The 17,121-nt window shown below is 38.6% G+C and overlaps 1 protein-coding gene across 1 annotated transcript in view; it reads left to right on the top strand.

The window, feature by feature from the left end:
* The window catches only part of shank3a (SH3 and multiple ankyrin repeat domains 3a), a 214,863-nt gene that overhangs the window by 51,685 nt on the left and 146,057 nt on the right, over positions 1–17,121 (top strand). Inside the window, exon 3 of the mRNA XM_039614942.1 lies at positions 9,050–9,558. Within this exon, the coding sequence (XP_039470876.1) occupies positions 9,247–9,558 (312 nt within the window). The 5' untranslated portion in view covers positions 9,050–9,246. The remainder of the gene's footprint in view (positions 1–9,049; positions 9,559–17,121) is intronic.

A 17,121-nucleotide genomic window follows, 5' to 3' on the forward strand; every position in this document is an offset into this window, starting at 1 on the left:
TCCAGACAATATGTGATGTGTATGAATTTCCAAATTGCAGATCACTGTACACAGCTACAAATGCCCATCTTAGTGCCTTTTGTCACTTGTATACTGTAATCTAGAAGATCAAGGACAAGGAGGTTCTTAACTTCAAGAGATGCTACATACTACTTATACCAGGGAGGGAGGTGGCTGTGGAGAAACTCTCTCTCTGAGTAGTTCTCACTCTCTTCCTCTGGTACAGCAGGGAGGCTAGCACATAGAGAGAGGATGCCCTGACCCTCTGTGGGGAACTATGAGGAGGTTTGTATGAGAACTGAGATAGAGTCTTAGGTACTATACATCATGAAGTCTGGAAAAAAAAAAGCATGAGTATAATTAAGTGGGAAGCTCCACCTCTGCATGTATTAAAATAAAATAGTTGTGTTTTTGGGAACTAGATCTTGTTTTACAGTGTTCTCCTGTTCCTCACTCATGTTACACACTACCAACAACCTTTATGCTTCTCAAGCACAGTTGTGTCCGAGAATCCTCAAATGATAGTAAATCATTCAGTACAATGCAAACGTCTCGAGACAGCCTTCAAATGCTTATATTTTTGCTGCCAAAAAAATATTACTGAATGAAGAATCACTTCATAGAACCATAATGTTCTATGCATTACACTGTTATGTAGCATATGCCCGTCTTCTTCATCTTTGTCTTTTCTTTTTAGCTGCTCCCTTTAGGTGTCACCACAGCAGACCTCTATCTCACCCTATCCCTAGCATCCTCCTCTAACTCTCCGCAGGTCCTTCACTGCATCCATGAATGGTCCATGAGGTCTTCCTCTTTTCCATTCAGCATCCTTTGTCCAGTATATCCACTTTCCCTCTTCTTCACACATCCAAAAAACGCAACCTAAGCGAGCGTTTCATCTGATATACTAATTTGTAATCATGTACATCCTTGGTCACTTCCAATGAAAATCCTAACATCTTAACATCTGAAACTCTGTCACCTCCATCTTAGCCTCCTATCTTTTTGTTGGTGCCACCATCTCCTAACCACACATCATAGCAGATCTCACTAGATTTCTAGATCTCACTAGATCACTAGACTCTCAGATTTTGTTAAACAATTTTGTTAAAAAGTTCACTTCTCTCTCTCCTAGAAACATCCATAACTCCATAAGTATTTCCTCTGGACCAACTACCTTACCATTCTGCATTCTCTTCATACCTGAGCTCACTTCCTCCTTAGTAATCCTATGTATTTCCTTATTCACTACCTTTCCTTCATCTGTCCTCTTCTTTCTCTCATTTTCATCATTCATGAGCTCCTCAAAGTATTCCTCCTATCTTCTCCATGCACTCTCGTCAGTCATTTGTACATTTCTATCTCTATCCTTCATCACCTTAACCTGCTGCACACCTTTTCCCTGCCTTGCAAAGTGATGCAAGCCCTTTTTTCTTTCCTTAGTGTTATCTTATATATCAGTTCTGCTAAATATAAAGCTGCCTTGTTGCTTTGTGTGTTAGTCAACTTCCTACCTGTCCAATAGACTGGTAGCCAATAAAACTAATAAGAACTCATAAGAAATGAAATTGAATCAAACCTTGATATGTTATTCTAATCCATATTTATTATGCTAAGTTAAGTTAAGTATAATTGTGAAGCGGATGTCTAAGAAAATTAGATTCAGCATATTTATTTTATTTATTTAAAATTAAATTCCCACCATCTTCTGAGCTTAATTGAAAGAAAAATTAGACCATTATGTCTGACTGTGTTAAAAATCATCTCTGAGTTTCAGATAATGCAGAAACACCACAGCACACAGTTAAGACCACATCCTGTGTTCTTGTTTGATGCTACCAATGCGTTATCTTAATTTAGATTCCCTATGAAAGAAAACGAGGTACTGTTGTAAGAACAGAAGAAAGAATAAATAAAAATGAAGAAAATGTCTTCTGGAACAGACAGATAAAGAGTGTGTGTGTGTGTGTGTGTGTGTGTGTGTGTGTGTGTGTGTGTGTGTGTGTGTGTGTGTGTGTGTGTGTGTGTGCATAAATGTGGCCCTGGGTGACTTCAGTTTGTGAGTGGCCATGACATTTGCTTTACCAGGTGTAGAGGAGCGTGAAGCAGGCTCTGATGGGGTCTGTGAACAGTTATCACATTTACTCCAGGCCATGTGGCTATGTGTCTGAGTGTATGTAATCTTTCCCTCCCTCTCTCCCACCCTCTTTCAGGCTCTCCCACTCCCCTCTTTCTGTTGTTACCCCACTAACTTCCCCTTTTCTTCCATGCTTCACTTCTCTCTACTTTTTCTTGGCGCACTGACTATTTCAGTCACATTTCCTGCTCCTTTCTCTGCTTCATGCTACCTTTATCTTTGCCCCTCCCTCTACCCACGCCTCAGTTTTGTCCAGTGTGGATGTTTTAGAGGGAAACAGGTAAAGATGGCTGCTGGCTTGCAGTGGATTTTAGTTTAACTTCTTCTTGTGGAAGCTCGGCAGATGTTTCAGATGCACACATACATTGAACTGGATCCATGCACACACTGCTCTGTATGGTCATGAATTATTCACTTTGTTTTCACTGGACTGGAGCGCATGAGATGGTGTGAGAGGGGGTAGGGAGAAAGAGATCTGAGCTGAAGAGAGAGGAGCAGGAGCTGTTAGCTGAGACATGGGTGCTAGCCTCTTTGTAATTCTAGTCCATTCTCTTAATGCTCCCAAGATACGAGAGTAAGAGAATCTGGACTACAGTTTTAACCTGAATGTATGTTTTAGGTTAGCCAAGTTAAGCCAAGCCAACTTTATTTATAAAGCACACAAAAGCAACCAGTGACTAAAGTGTTGAACATAGGAATAAAAACATGTTAGAGTAAAATAAAAAATAGATAAAATAAATATAAAACAAATAAAAATAAAATAACAAAACAACATAAAATAATCAGCAAGGTTAGCACAGAATTTAGCTTCTGTTCAAATACACAGTAAGGTTACAACTGATAATATAGAATTATTCAGCTGTTGATAAGCCAATGTCATTTTTTTGCAAGCTAAAGTCAAGGTCCAGCTATTTCATTAAGTAGTTGAATCATTGCCAAGTACTCACTGAATTTGTGCTTTTATCAGTAGCATAGCATGGGGTTAAACACATATGAAAGCTGGTATCTGCAAAGACTTTACACAGTGCAGTTATTTAAGTTTTTAATTGTATTTTAATTAAGCCACAGTTTGTTTGTTTGTTTGTTAATTAGCTTGTTTCATAGTTTCATATTTAGGGTCAACTTGTATTTAATAAATATGAGAATTTCCATGAAAACAAGGAAATTGCTGGTTTTGTCTGGTAAGATGTCTAAAACTAAAAGCATTTTGTTGTCAGTGATAACCCAAGGAGAACAAACAAAACCCAATGAATCCTCACATTTAGAAGGCTGGTTGGTTGATTTGGTACTTTCCTTGGTACTCAAGCAAGTTAGGAATCAAAGTAGTTGCAGAAATGTTTTCTGTCCTCCAGTGATTCTGGTTCACCAGCTATTTTCACAATATTCACAAATGTTCCCTTTAAAAACATGCAAATATCTAAAATACTGTAAGGTGATTGACTGTACAAGGCTGTAAAAAATGTGGAACATATTCTTTTTTTTCAGTTTTAATCGTTTTTATTAAGTAAATGTGAACAACAAATGTAGATAGCACAAGTTTCCAACAAAATGGAATAATAATAATAAAAAAGAAAACAAGAAATGGTGATATTTACACATTATTTGACTTGAAAAACAGTATAAATGGGAAGAGGGAAAATTAAATGTGACAATTCAGCATAGCTCTAGAAAACATTGTTTTTATAGAAGTCGCGAACGTGATTAAGGCCTTTACTATGCCATATGGATAAGGTGACATCTGTCAGCGACGGGCGAAATAAATGGTTTACTGGTTTTAACCCTTTCATGCATGAATTATGACAACCCCAATCAGGATTTTTTTTTTCTTAAGTCTTTTTATTCATCTTTAGGCATGAAAAGACGAATAAAAATACTGAATACTGGAAAAATCCTGATTGAGGCTGTATGAAGCACTTTGCAATGAAACACGTCATACATCTAGACTAACATTAAACGACCAGTGGGTGGCAGGGTATGGAGTGACACATCAGTGTCCAACGTAGTGGTTTATGTGCAAGTATACCATCAACACTGACACAAATACAAGAAAACAGCCTTTGAAGAGCTGTCCACTGTAGTGACCACTATGTGTGAAAGGGTTAAAGAGGAAGCTGAGAAGAATTTAAAATATTGCCTAAACTTATGATTGCTATTACCACTGGTTTATCTGTAAAACCAGAGAGGTTGGTTGGGAAAGGAAAAGTGAGTAATTCTGTAAGGGAAGAGGTAATGCAGGATTTTTCCATTCTGCAACAGGGGACGGCCGAGGACCTAAATCAAAATGTCAGCTTATGGATATGTGCAGACCAGTAGTGTAATGGTGGGTTTGGTAATGCAAGTTTCCCACTGACTTTACACCTCTGGACTAAAGATTTGTGAATCCTAGTTTCTTCTTCCACGCCACAGGAAAGAAGCAATGGTTTGATCAATTGACTTAAAGAACTGTTTCGATAAAATGAAAACATTAAAAACAGCCTTGATTAATTCTAAGGCTAAGAAGAAGACAAAGGTAGATTATGTTGTCTTTGCAGGTCAGATTTAGTCTTAGTGATCCGAGGAAAAGAAATTAAAGGACATTTGAGAAGTTAAGGTTTGGTTTACATTTAAGATATCTATCAATTCATATCTCATAGAAGGAACCGAATCTGTCAAGGACAGGTAATTTTCCAGGGGTGGTATGAACAAAGGGTGAAGACCTCAGTAAGATGGTCAACAGTTCTGCTGCAAGAGCAAATAACAGTGGAGATAAAGGGCAGCTTTGGGTAGTCCCACGAGATAGTACACAGTAAATAATTGTACAGCATTAGTGCATTTGCTCTTGGAGATGTATAAAGTAATGAAATCTAAGAAGTCTTGATGCATGCTCAGTCATCAAGGTAAGGAAATAATCCAAAAGTTGATTCTGGTCCTCCGAACGTAGCTTTTTCAGTAATGAAATCTAAGAAATTAAACTTCTCACTAAGATCAAATCTACATAGTAGAGCAAACAGGTAATTTCATTCTGCTCTATCGTATCTAGTCTTCTGGTTTTAAAGTAGCATTTTTAAACAATATTAAGAGTAATTTGAAAGAGTAAAAGAGTTGAAAGAGTGTGCATATTTGCGAAAAGGTGGCAGCCCTTAACAAACCCTGTTATCCCACCAAAGTGCTAACACCTTATTAAAGAGAGTGGTCTCTAAGAACTGCATAATATTATTCTTTCTCAGAAGCTAACAGCTTGGTTCACGGAGGGTGGCAAAGAACCTTGTTCCGAGGAATTATTATATACCACAAACAATAGAGGAGCTAATTTATCATGAAATTTCTTCTAGAATTTGACAGGAAATCCATCAGGACTGGAAGCTTGATTACTTTGCATTGCATATTTGCAAAAGTAATTTCTCGTAAAATTAGCAGAGAAAAAAGTTTTTTTGCAACCTCAGTGCAAATGGTTAGAAAGTCAAGCTTGTCCAAAAACTGATCACTTCTGAAATATCGGATTGAAATTCTGACTTATACTGAGGACACTTAAAAGATTGAAAAATACAATTAATAAGATTGATAGTAAGTGAGCCTGATAGACCTTTAATTTGCAGGATCAAACGTGATGTTCCATAGTGCCACCACTGATGTGTGAGGAGCCATGTTCAGAATAAGTTCTGTGAGAGCACAGAAGTAGGTGTAGCAATTAAATCAAATTCCATTTGTAAATCAAGTCAAAAGTTTAAGAAGAGTTTTATTCTGGTTAACGATTTAACCACAATTATTTGTTCCTTGTCTTTTTTTCTTGCCGTTTATTCTACAAGATAACTTGTTTCTGGTATGTAGATCTCTTCAAGCGCTGTTGCCCACACAATTTATCCTTGCATGATGCAAGTAGGATGAAATGTCTGCCTGGCTCTTCCCCAGATATCTTTGGGGAATCATTGCTTATTGGCAAGCCAACTTAGGGCTCTTTGTCACATTCACAGACTTAATGTGGGATCTATTGCTATTTCATGTCTATTAAATTAGATTATTCTAGATATCAGTCATTTTGAAAAATTCAAAAGTGTTGGATTCCAAACAGTGTTGGACTCTAAAATGTCTTAATGTAGTTTTAAGCCTGTAACAAAAGCCATTTTAACCAATACTAATAACAACCAATAACACACAGCTGAACAGCAAAGTTTAATGCTATCAATTTTCTGTACCCATAAGACCTGGCAGGCAAAAGTTACACAAAGCTGGAGTGACCTGCTTGATGCTGTAATGCATTAGGACAACCTGCCATACTCTTTCTTTGGAGCTAATGGGATTACATACTGTGAAGTGTCCAGCATTGCCAGTGGATTTGCATCTAAGCCTCTGTAGTGCTTGGTGCTGGGTAACCCCTCTGTTATTACATAGATATGTGATTTAAGCTATTGAACACGAACTTTACTCTACATTGCCTGGAGATGCCTAACCCTAGTACAAAATCTGTTTAATGACTAATTGTCGTCTTTGTGAGAGTAACACAGGTAATTTTCAGCAAATTCACAGCTAGCCAGTCACTGTCATGTGTCCCGCCACTTACAGGCTCAGCCCTGGGAGCAAAATCAAAGTATTTCTAGTGATGTCCACGTGTCTGAGGTGGATGACTTCCTGTTATGTGCTTACTGTGAAAACAGGCATGTGCAGGCATGCCCTGACTCAGATCTGCTGACAGAGGTGTTAGAGTTTGCAGTATGGGAACGATTTTAGAATATGTCCTTGTTTTCATCTAACCTTGCAAATGGGTTTATTTTATTTACCTAGACCTGCTAATATTTGATTTTCCCTTAACTGAAAGCAAATATATGCCTCCAAATTAGCACGTTATCGGTTGTGAGGCTCATATCTCATTTAAGTGTTTCCATAACGTGCAGCCTGATGCTTACTTTTCCCAAGCAGCACAGAATGAAGCCCTTGCACTGTTGAGTGCTGAATATTGTTGAACCTGTAAGATAGCAGCGTGATTGACTTCTAAACTATTTATGCTGAGAAGTTCTCGACAGGAATCAAAGACTTTTCTGATGTCGTGATGCAGCGTTTGTGCTAAAACTCCCATCGTAGCACATCCAGTGAGATACACTGAAGCTTTCAAAGATTGTAACTATATTCCGTCCCTTCTCTGTCTCATTCATGTCTCCCTTCAAGAAGATTTGTTAACTAATTGCATTTATGGATCTCAAAATCAGCATCTTCCATGTTTTTAAGATAAAGATTAAAATATCTAACGACTGGTAGATCTTATTTGTTCTCATTGAATTTAATCTTGCGCTTCTCTTTCTCTTAATTAAACTAGCAGGTCAGTACCTTTATCTAAGATTATAAAATAAAATATATATATATTTTGTGACCAAAAAGTGCAGAGTTTTATTGCTAAAAATAAATTAAGGATGCCTTCAAAGGTAGTGTTTATTAAGTATTTGTGCTGTAAACACCAACCCTCTGGGGTTTGGTCATGCACTGTTTATCAAGTGTACAGTTTTTCAAGTTCCTCAGCAAGTATGCTGCACTAGTCATTGCTAAGAAACTTGCTACAGTTTTTACTGTGTGTTTACACTGTCTTGAGACTGTTCTCTGTCTCATATGCCTCAGTGTGATGTGATGGTGCTGGATACATGTTTAGAGTTGTTTATACTGTAGAATTTGGTGTCTGTGAGGTGGACATCCATATGCAATACTTTTGCAAAGTATTGCATATATGCACGCACGCTCAGTTGCTCGCATCATCTGCTTGCTTTCATCACTTTCTCATTCAAGCGCTCGCTTTAAATTCCACCTAATAAGAAAATGTTGTCTTGGGGCCGTCTGGTCAGCTTGAACTAGGATGTCAGTGAGAACACAATGGGGCATAGCACTGACTTAACATCACAGTTAATAATTTACAGACCTGCTGCAAATGCTTCACAGCACATTTTCTTTCCATGAGGAGATCACTTGTTTAAATTGTGGTGTGAATAACTGACTATATTCAAGCACAGCTCACAGAGTCCAATTACTAATCTCAGCAGATAAGCATTTCTGCTGTTATCTGGAGTTTTGAATTCAATTGAATGCGAGAACAGGGGCCACGTAAGTCGATGTTGGTCAGTGTAATAATAATGCATCTTTGTTCATATACAATGACAAACTTTGAAACGCTCGGGATCCCTGCTTAACAAAGCATTTAGATGGAAATCAAGGTCAGATTGATGTTTATTTGTTTTGGCCTTAGGACCTGTATGAAAATACCCCTCAATGAGGAAAAACTCCCACGAAAACCTCATCAACATTAAAGGCAGTTTGTTCTGTTTGTGTGTCGCTGTTTACCAGGGAGGCTTTTGATCACTGACACCCCCCATAGATAAAGTGAAGCATGAAGGCCAAATCCTGCCCCGCATTGATCTGAACAAACATCCCCCTCCCGTTCCCAGCATACACACACACACACATGCACACATGCTGTCCTAATATTACCATAGTGTTAGTACTCTACAGCAAGATCAACAGTGTGTGACAACAGCTGTGTCACATTATGAATATTGCAACATCAATGGGTGCAGAGGTCATTATACGAATTAATTGGCAGTGGTGCTGTCATTAACGCTATCCAAACACGCCTATAGTTAATGCGAATGATCCAAAAAAAATTTTATCTAATTGTTTATTCATGCTGTCCCTCCATTTTTCTTATTCGGCTCTTGCTAATGGCATTAGGGTGATCCTGCGTGTAAGTTGCAGACAGAGATTTTACACTATTCTGTGAATGTCATTTCTTCAAAGTTGCTCTGCATTATTAATTTGAGTGTTAGTTTCAAGTTGCCTTGGGTACTTATCTTTGTGTTTTTACTCTCCAACCCTCTGTAATCTCCTATTACCCCCTCCTCTTTACCCATTCCCCCTTTGCCACCCTCCTCTCTCTCCCTCCCTTTTTTTCTCTCCCAGGCGAGTGATGCATGCTGCAAACGGTGCGTGCGTGTAGTGTGAGCGAGAGCCATCGGTGTATGCGTGTGCTTGTGTTGCGTGTGTGTTTGACTGTATGAGTGTGTGTGTTTGAATGTGTGTTGAGAGAGCGAGAGAGAGCAAGAGCGAGCGAGAGAGAGAGAGAGAGAGACGGATAGACCGAGCCTCTAACACGGAGCATGCCTCTGCGTCCGGCAGCCGGCAAACATGAGCCACCGAGCCCTCCACGGCAGGACCAGCAGCAGCAGCAGCACACACACACACACTCACACACACTCACACACCCTCACACACACGCAGCAAACGGCAGCCAGGGGGCCAGCACTGACAGCAGCAGCTCCCGGGAAGAGGACAGTGGTGTTCCCGTTCCTCACGGTGTTCCGGCTTTCCGTCCCGGTGCAGAGCGTAGCAACAGTGCAAGAGCACCCATGGAGGAGCCAACAGGCAACACGGTGGTCATCCGCATTGGAATCCCAGACTTGCAGCAGACGGTAAGAGCTCATTCTGTAGCCAGAGTATAAAAGAGAGGTAAGGTGCCTCTCCCCCTTCCTCTTTGAATAGGTGCTTTCTACCTCTCTACTGCTGGCTTTATGTATTATCTGTCCTTTTGAACCTCGTCAGCTTTTAATTTTTTGTCTTTTTCGTCAGCCTCTCTTTATTCTTATCACCCATGCTCTTCTTTTCCCTCGTTTTTGTTTTTTTTTTGTTTTTGGTATGCACACTTAGTAGCTGTGTTTGCTTGCTGGCTTCTGGGGGTTCCACTCCCCCCCACCTTTTCCACTGTTGCCTCGCTAATAAATCTACCTCTTCATTAACTGGGCTTCAGCTGACTTTGACAACTGGCCACTTAGGGTGAGAATGGGAGAAGGGGGAGGAACGGAAAAGGCATCAGGGGTAACGGAGGCTGTGAGGTGATTGCAAATGCACAAGAAGGCACGAGGTAGAGAATCATGACAGTTATACCTAAACAGTAAAACTTTACCTCATCATGTCGTCTTCCCACTGTTGTTGCTCTGTGCCCAGAGAGTATAACAGGTCCAATCATACACTGTTCCTCCACTAATGAAGCTGCAGTTTCTCTAAATGTGTAGCCTGTGCCTGTGTAGTATTGCAGCCACTGAAAAAAAAAGCAGAACCATCAGACTGTTGAAACCATTTGATCGCCTTCACAAGTGTGTCGGTATCGGTATGTGATTGCTGCAGAAGGTGGTGTGAAACAGGACAAATGGGCACATAGTAAATTAGTTCTGTCATTCAGTTTTCAAGCTCTGCTATCTCATTCATGTAGATTCAACAACATCGAGTAATGCAGTGCAGTGGAACATCTCTCACTGAAGTGTCTTGGTACCATTTCTTTGAGGTTAAGGGGGATCTTCAATTTGATTGCCTGGAACTGCACTTAACTGCAGAGAAAAAGCATTTTACTGTTTGATTGGCTGTAAAATAAAATGTTCAGCTCAACATATCCTGACCCCATGTAATATGTCTGCATCTATTGCTGCTCTCTCTCTCTCTCTCTCTATATATATATATATATATAAATATGTCAGTAGCACATATAAGATCACACTATTAGAGAAATGAAGTGGCATTCCTCTGGAATAACACATGACATTTTATATTGCTAGTGAAGCTCTGAGTCAACACTTATCAACTTATCTAGCCATCCACCTTCTGTTACACATTAATACTGGAGATATTGTCTATTAATTGTAAAGCAAAGCACAGATTATACCCTGGCAGCCATTCACTGCATACTTGTGCTCAGTTACTAAGCTTTTTGCAAGAAGTTAGGCTGAGTGTCCCGTTTCTATTCATTCTGCAGACATTGATGGCAAAGGCAAGAGGCTGGTGCTCTGTTTGTTGTTGTTGATTACCTCATTGTTGTTGGATACTTGGCTGAAATGACCCATTGTATCTTAGTGAGGCTCCAGCACCGAATGCCAGGAATAAAGGCAGGAAATAAAAGGAAGGCAGCTGAAAAGAAAGTAGAGAATTCCCCAAAGGTGCATTTTTGTCCTGTGTGGACAAAAATGTTTTCAAGCAAGCTCGAACTCATGTCCACACAAACACTCAAAACACTCTCAGCATGCAAATACGTAATTATATAGAATAAGTATTTGCAGTTACATGAAAGAATACACTCACACACACACCTGGGCATGGTTTTACAAGCTTACACAGTTACACACTCAAACATGCACACATGTTCATGAGTCCTAATCCCATTGCCTGGGGACTTGCCTTAATGTGCTTATGTAATGTTAAGATGCTCCACGAATCATTAGTTTCAGTTTCAGGGAGTCACATTTAGTCCAGTATATGGATAAGAAAGCAAGAACACATATGGGATGACACAGTGATAGAGGGAAAGACAAACAGAGAGTTTGCCTGAAAGTCTGACAGACAAACATAGAGGCAGATGACAGATGGCCAGATTCTGACAGTTTGAATCTTTTATGGAGCAGTCAAAAGTGACTCGTGTGTACTCTGAGTAAGCAGGAGATTACACTAGAATAGTCTGCCTGAAGTAGGATTACACATCTCCTGCTGTGTTTCAAGCCTAGATCAGGAGAATGAAGCACCATGCAAAGATCATGCTGGGCAACACTTTCCCTTTTTTTGTTGGAAATTAGGGTAGAGCGCAGCCCAATATGCAGTAAAGCCAGAGTATAAAATAGTTAATAGTTTCTTCACAATTCCTTTCTCAGTCTCTGGCCTATTATGTTGAGTTCCCAGTATTTTTTCAGCCTAATTAATCTGAAGTATGGGTATTATTTCTGGTGCTATTCTTGCATGTGAACTGTGAGACTTTCTTCTTCAGGTGTGGTTAGGTGATGGAGTAAAATAAAGAGTGGTGTTAAAATTATGGAAGACAATTATGGAAATTAAGGAAGAAAATTATGGAAATTATGGAAGAAAATTAATGGATTTTGGTCATTCAGCTTGCAATTTATTCTAAGCAAGTCCGTCATTACATAAAAGTACTGTTCAGTCTTTGGCAAACATTTAATCTCTAACTGTATTTTGGCAACAGGAGATAGTACAGTTGCATTAGCAGTCAGTACCACCTTTTGTTCGGTCGGGGTGTTTGGGAAATTATTTGTAAAGATTGTACTTTTATCATTATTTTATCATTTGGTATTCATCATACCCAGCTTCACCAAAATTCTATTTTTGTGATTGAAGCAAAAAAGATCCCAATACTGCTAATGGGTGTCATTCATCTCTCAAAGGAGAGGGAGACACACACATAAATAGTCTGCCCCACTATTGGCTACCTGCTTTAATCCATCTTCTCCATTTATTTTCGTGTTATATCTCTCAGTGCATCCCCTTCTTTATCCATTCGCAGAATACATTTTTCTGTTAGATGTAAAAATCTGTCACGATTATGATGTTGAGAAAATAATTTTAAAAATAAACAAAAAAACCCCTCAAGTCTTGTTATATAGACCTTTGGGTTTGAGGGTTACATGCAGTATGCTTTCTCTTTGAAAAACCATTTGTCTTGTGGAAGCTCGAGGTTTCAGCTCTCTTGTTTGTAACAATAGTTGCTGCATCTTATTGGGTCGAACTGAAATAGACAGCTTGAAGGCCCTTTCATTGTCTCGGTGCATATTTTCCTGTTCACATACTTGCATGTAGCAGCATATGGTGTCCCTCCTTACACTTTACATCCTGATATTTTGTGCTGGACTTAGCACTTTGTGATGCCCTCTTTGCCTTTTATATTGTTTTTGAATTTTTTTCCACCTCTTCTGTCTGCCTGTGCAGTTGGCTTCTAAGGTACCCTGTATTTCCTGTCTGCTACTGTCTTGAACTGCTGTCTGAGTAAATTATTTTCTGGAAACATTTAGCACATGTACATATGTAGGCTTAATGTTTCATTAAAGACATTGTCCTTGACATTTTTCATTGTACAGTACCCTTCAAAAGTCTTGAGTCACCGCTCATTTCGTTATATTTTGCTAGAAAAATGGGAAATAGGTGCAGAAATTTATTGAAGTTGAGGCAGTCTTAAGAAGTCTTCAGGAATAGTTCTCCAGGCTTCTTGAAGGGCATCTTCTTTGGATGTTCGCTGCCTTTTGTTCTGTTCTCTGTTAAGAGGATCCCACACTGCTTCAATAATGTTAAGGTCCACATGTTGGGGAGTGTTCCATTGTGCAGTTTTCTCTCCATGGTATATGTTTGGTGCATTGGCAGTGTGTTTGGAATCAATGCAAAAAAATTATGCTGTTGCCAATCAGGCAGATTCCAGACTGTACTGCATGGTGTTTCAACATGTGATTGCACTTTTCAGTATTCCATCAGTTTTGACAAGATCCCCAAAACCGATGGAACCCATTGGACCCAAAGTTTCAAACTTGGATTCATCACTCCATTGATTTTCACTCCAGTTCTTGTATAATTTGGCATTGTTCAGACATTTCTCCCTGTTTCCCTTTCTTTAAAATGGCTTTTGGCAAGTGACCCTTCCACTGAAACGCTGGAGACATAACTTTTACATACTGGTAAAGTTTTTGTTTTGTTTTTTAGGCCTGCCCCACTTCTCCTTGTTCAGTTTCCTGTGCACTACACACCGTTCCAAGATATACCATGTTTTCAGCTGACTGAGGATGGCTTAGTTGGTGCAAAATCCAGCTTTAGACATGTTAAACTCTGTTATTTTTAACATTTTTCATTAAGCTAACTAAAGAAATTGGAAGGCTGCCTTCAGGATGCTAGAAATAAAGTCACTAAAAATACTTGTCTGTTATGTGTAGACACAATGCTGGTTCATCCCTGCTGTCTTTTTTGTGCTGTTGAAATTTTTAAAAAGTCTGTGCTAGTGACTAATTGTTCTAAAGCTATCTAAATTATTTAAATTTAGACTTTTTATTAGTCGAAGTAAAAAAATGGCACTTTTTGTAGGACTGTTAAATTTCATTTTGATCTCGTGATGTGGAAAATAGACAATTAAATTTAAAAATGTCTCTTCTCCATTAAGCCCAAGGCTTGTCATTTTGACCTTACAATTGTAGACCTGTTGCTGAATAAATAATAGGATTTTTTTTTCAAGTGGAAATTTCAGAAATTGAAAAAAAGCAAAACAAACAAACAAACAAACAAAACATGCCTGGCTTCCTTCAAGTTGTTTTTATATCATCAGCGTCAAATTCTTTTCTTGGCCAATTTACCGAGTGGATATCCAGTGACAGTTATGCCTTATGTCAGTTTTGTACTCTGTGGAACATGTGGCCATCATGTTTTGAGTACCTGCTATGTAGCCTCCTGGTAGATTAATCCCTTTAGTCCCTTTTGCGTGTTCTTGTTTAACTACCATCTGCCTGCACCGTCAGTCCAGATGATATTTTGACGTATTTCCAGATATGCAAGTGTTGTTTTGCCTTAGCCAGTAAGAGTGGGAACCTGTCATCCAGTAACTTGTTAATCAGTACTGCTAGAGTGGCCGACCAGATTTACATTGTAGACTGGTTGAATGCAGGCCACAAAATTTAGTAGCTGAAAAACAAATATTATTTCTATTCTGTTATTCTGGTACAGGTTTGATGGTGTTACCCAAATTAACAGTTTTGCCGGGGCCTTTCTGAGTAGAGAAGGGATTTCCCTGTGCATCCAGTAAATTGGTGCGGGTGTAGGTGAGAGTGGTAGTCTATCTCTCTGATGACCTGCCCTGGCTGTAGCTCATCTCTCACTCAGTGTCAGCTGGGATGGGCTCCAGCTCCGTGCAACTCAGTTGGATAAGTTGTTAAGAAATGGATGGATTGAGATTTAGAAGCAGAAACCAAATATTAACAGACCTGGACTGAGCTCAAGCCCCTGAAAATAATTCAGGACTAAGAACGCAACTTTTCAGTCCAAATGCTGACACAGATACGTTGACTCAAACGATTTGTTTTTTTTGTTTTTTAACATTTTATGTCGAGTTGATACTATTGTTAAGTTTGTAAACTGTTAATTTTGTTAACTATCTTTTTAGAAGTGTTTTATGTGTCTGAGAAGCTTCCATTTTTCAACAGTAAGTTGCTAAGAGCATGTGTTGGCTCATTGGTGCTGAGCAGGTATTCTGCAGTGAGCTTACCACAGAAAGCAGAGCTATTACAAGGGAGAGTGAATGAAAACAGCAAATTTGTGGCAGGATAGCTAAAATAAAAGCTATCCACAAAGCCATCCCTGATCATTGTTGCTTTAAGGTTCTTTTCTTGTATTAGAACTGTACTTGACCCTCCCCAAAATTTAATTACTCTAATCTTTATTGCATAGCTTTTAAATCTTGATGCATAATAATGAATGCATTTAGGAAATGTCATATAGCGGGAAAATTGAACTCACATACATACATTTATCAGGGTTACTGCTTTTTAAGTTAATTATGTATGGACAGATTATACTTATAACATCCTCTTTGCTTGGGGACAGCCTTAGACACTAGGCAACATCCAATAAAATAGGAACTTTATTTAAGGAGCAGGTCTGAAACAAAATGTGTGATTATTAAAAGTCTAATATATAAATATGTATAAAATATATATGTGTAAAATACAGTCACAATCTAATACACAGTCTTCAATTAGAAGGTTTTACTGATCAGAAAAAAATAAAAAGTCATCTAAACGTCACCCATCCACCACTTGATAGTTAATATGATTTGTTGATATGTGGTGTTTGGTTTTCTCTTAACACGACACTGTGCTTATGATTAAACCGCTTGGTCTCACCTGTCCAGAGGACATTGTTCCAAAAGTCTGGTGGTTTGTTCACCTTGGGGTGAATTTGGGACATCCACTCCTGAGAAGATTGGCAACTGTCTTAAATCTTGAACAAGAATCATGGACATGAAATTGTTTGGAAGTTGCTTTGTAGCTCTTTGAACAATTGCCTCTTTAGGTATATTGCTGATGTCTTTCCTCCTTGGCCTGACACATACCTGAATGCTCCAGAGCAGCAAACTGACAAAACGTCTGTTTTATAGAGGTGCTCACACTTGCTGATGATAAGTTAATCAAGTGCATTTGATTATCATCATCTACTACTACTTAACCTTCTGGTTCCTGTTGAAGCAGTAAGGATATCTTTAGGTTTTCTCTGTTTCTGTATTTTGTCTTAGTTGTGTGTTGTTATTCATCCGATGTGGGTTGGTTCGATGAGTTATTTCTTTTTGATATTATCAAAATAATAATAGTATAGACAATAGATTGGTGTCCTGAAACAATCAACCAAGGTTATGGTTATTCTTAAATTAGTATTATTATGTCAAGTCCAAATAATATAGGATTTTTAAGACGAATACTGATAGTTGGTGATTTAAAAATCTGATATTTTGCTTTATTGGCTGATATTTTTTTTTCTTTTAGACACACAAAACATAAACAGATTTCTCTAAAACTTTTATGTGTAGTTGTTTGTTTACTCGTTTGTGCTTTACTCGACTCTGGTCGGACTATGCTCGGATCAGCAGGTTGTTGTTTGTGACATTGTTGCTGTCAGGGATGTTGAAGAGTTGCCTGTGGTAGACAAGCTGAAGGGTTTTTCTTCTTTATTTTTTAAAATTTTTCATTACAATATTACTGGCTCATTGGCGAATAATTGCCCTTCGATAAATCGGTCAAGCTCTAACTATAGGAAAGTTATTTCTCATTTAATGCTGTGATTGTTTAATTGATCTTCTTATGCCAATCCATTGCCTTTTTTTGCCTATATTACTTTCTTAGCCCTTTCTCTCTTTTGTATTTTATCCTCATTTTTATCTTTTTCCTGAGTCTGGTCTGAGAGAAGCCTGGGAATATAAAGAGATATTAATATTAGCCCAGTCAGACTGACCTTTTGTCACAAGAGTGGTCTAGATATTAATTGTGTTTGTGCAGGGAGGACATCCCTCTCCATTGTAATATTATATCTATAACCAAAAAGCAGAACAAAATATGTTTTAATAAGTAATTTCTTAGACTATTAGATTGCTGGTGTGTCCTGTGTTTCAAGCCAAAAGCATCTAATTGCATAAGCCTTCAGCTGTTTGACCATTGAGTTAAAATCAAATGCTATTGTGCAGT

This window comes from Oreochromis aureus, linkage group 7, assembly GCF_013358895.1.
Source record: "Oreochromis aureus strain Israel breed Guangdong linkage group 7, ZZ_aureus, whole genome shotgun sequence".
Taxonomy (NCBI): domain Eukaryota; kingdom Metazoa; phylum Chordata; class Actinopteri; order Cichliformes; family Cichlidae; genus Oreochromis; species Oreochromis aureus.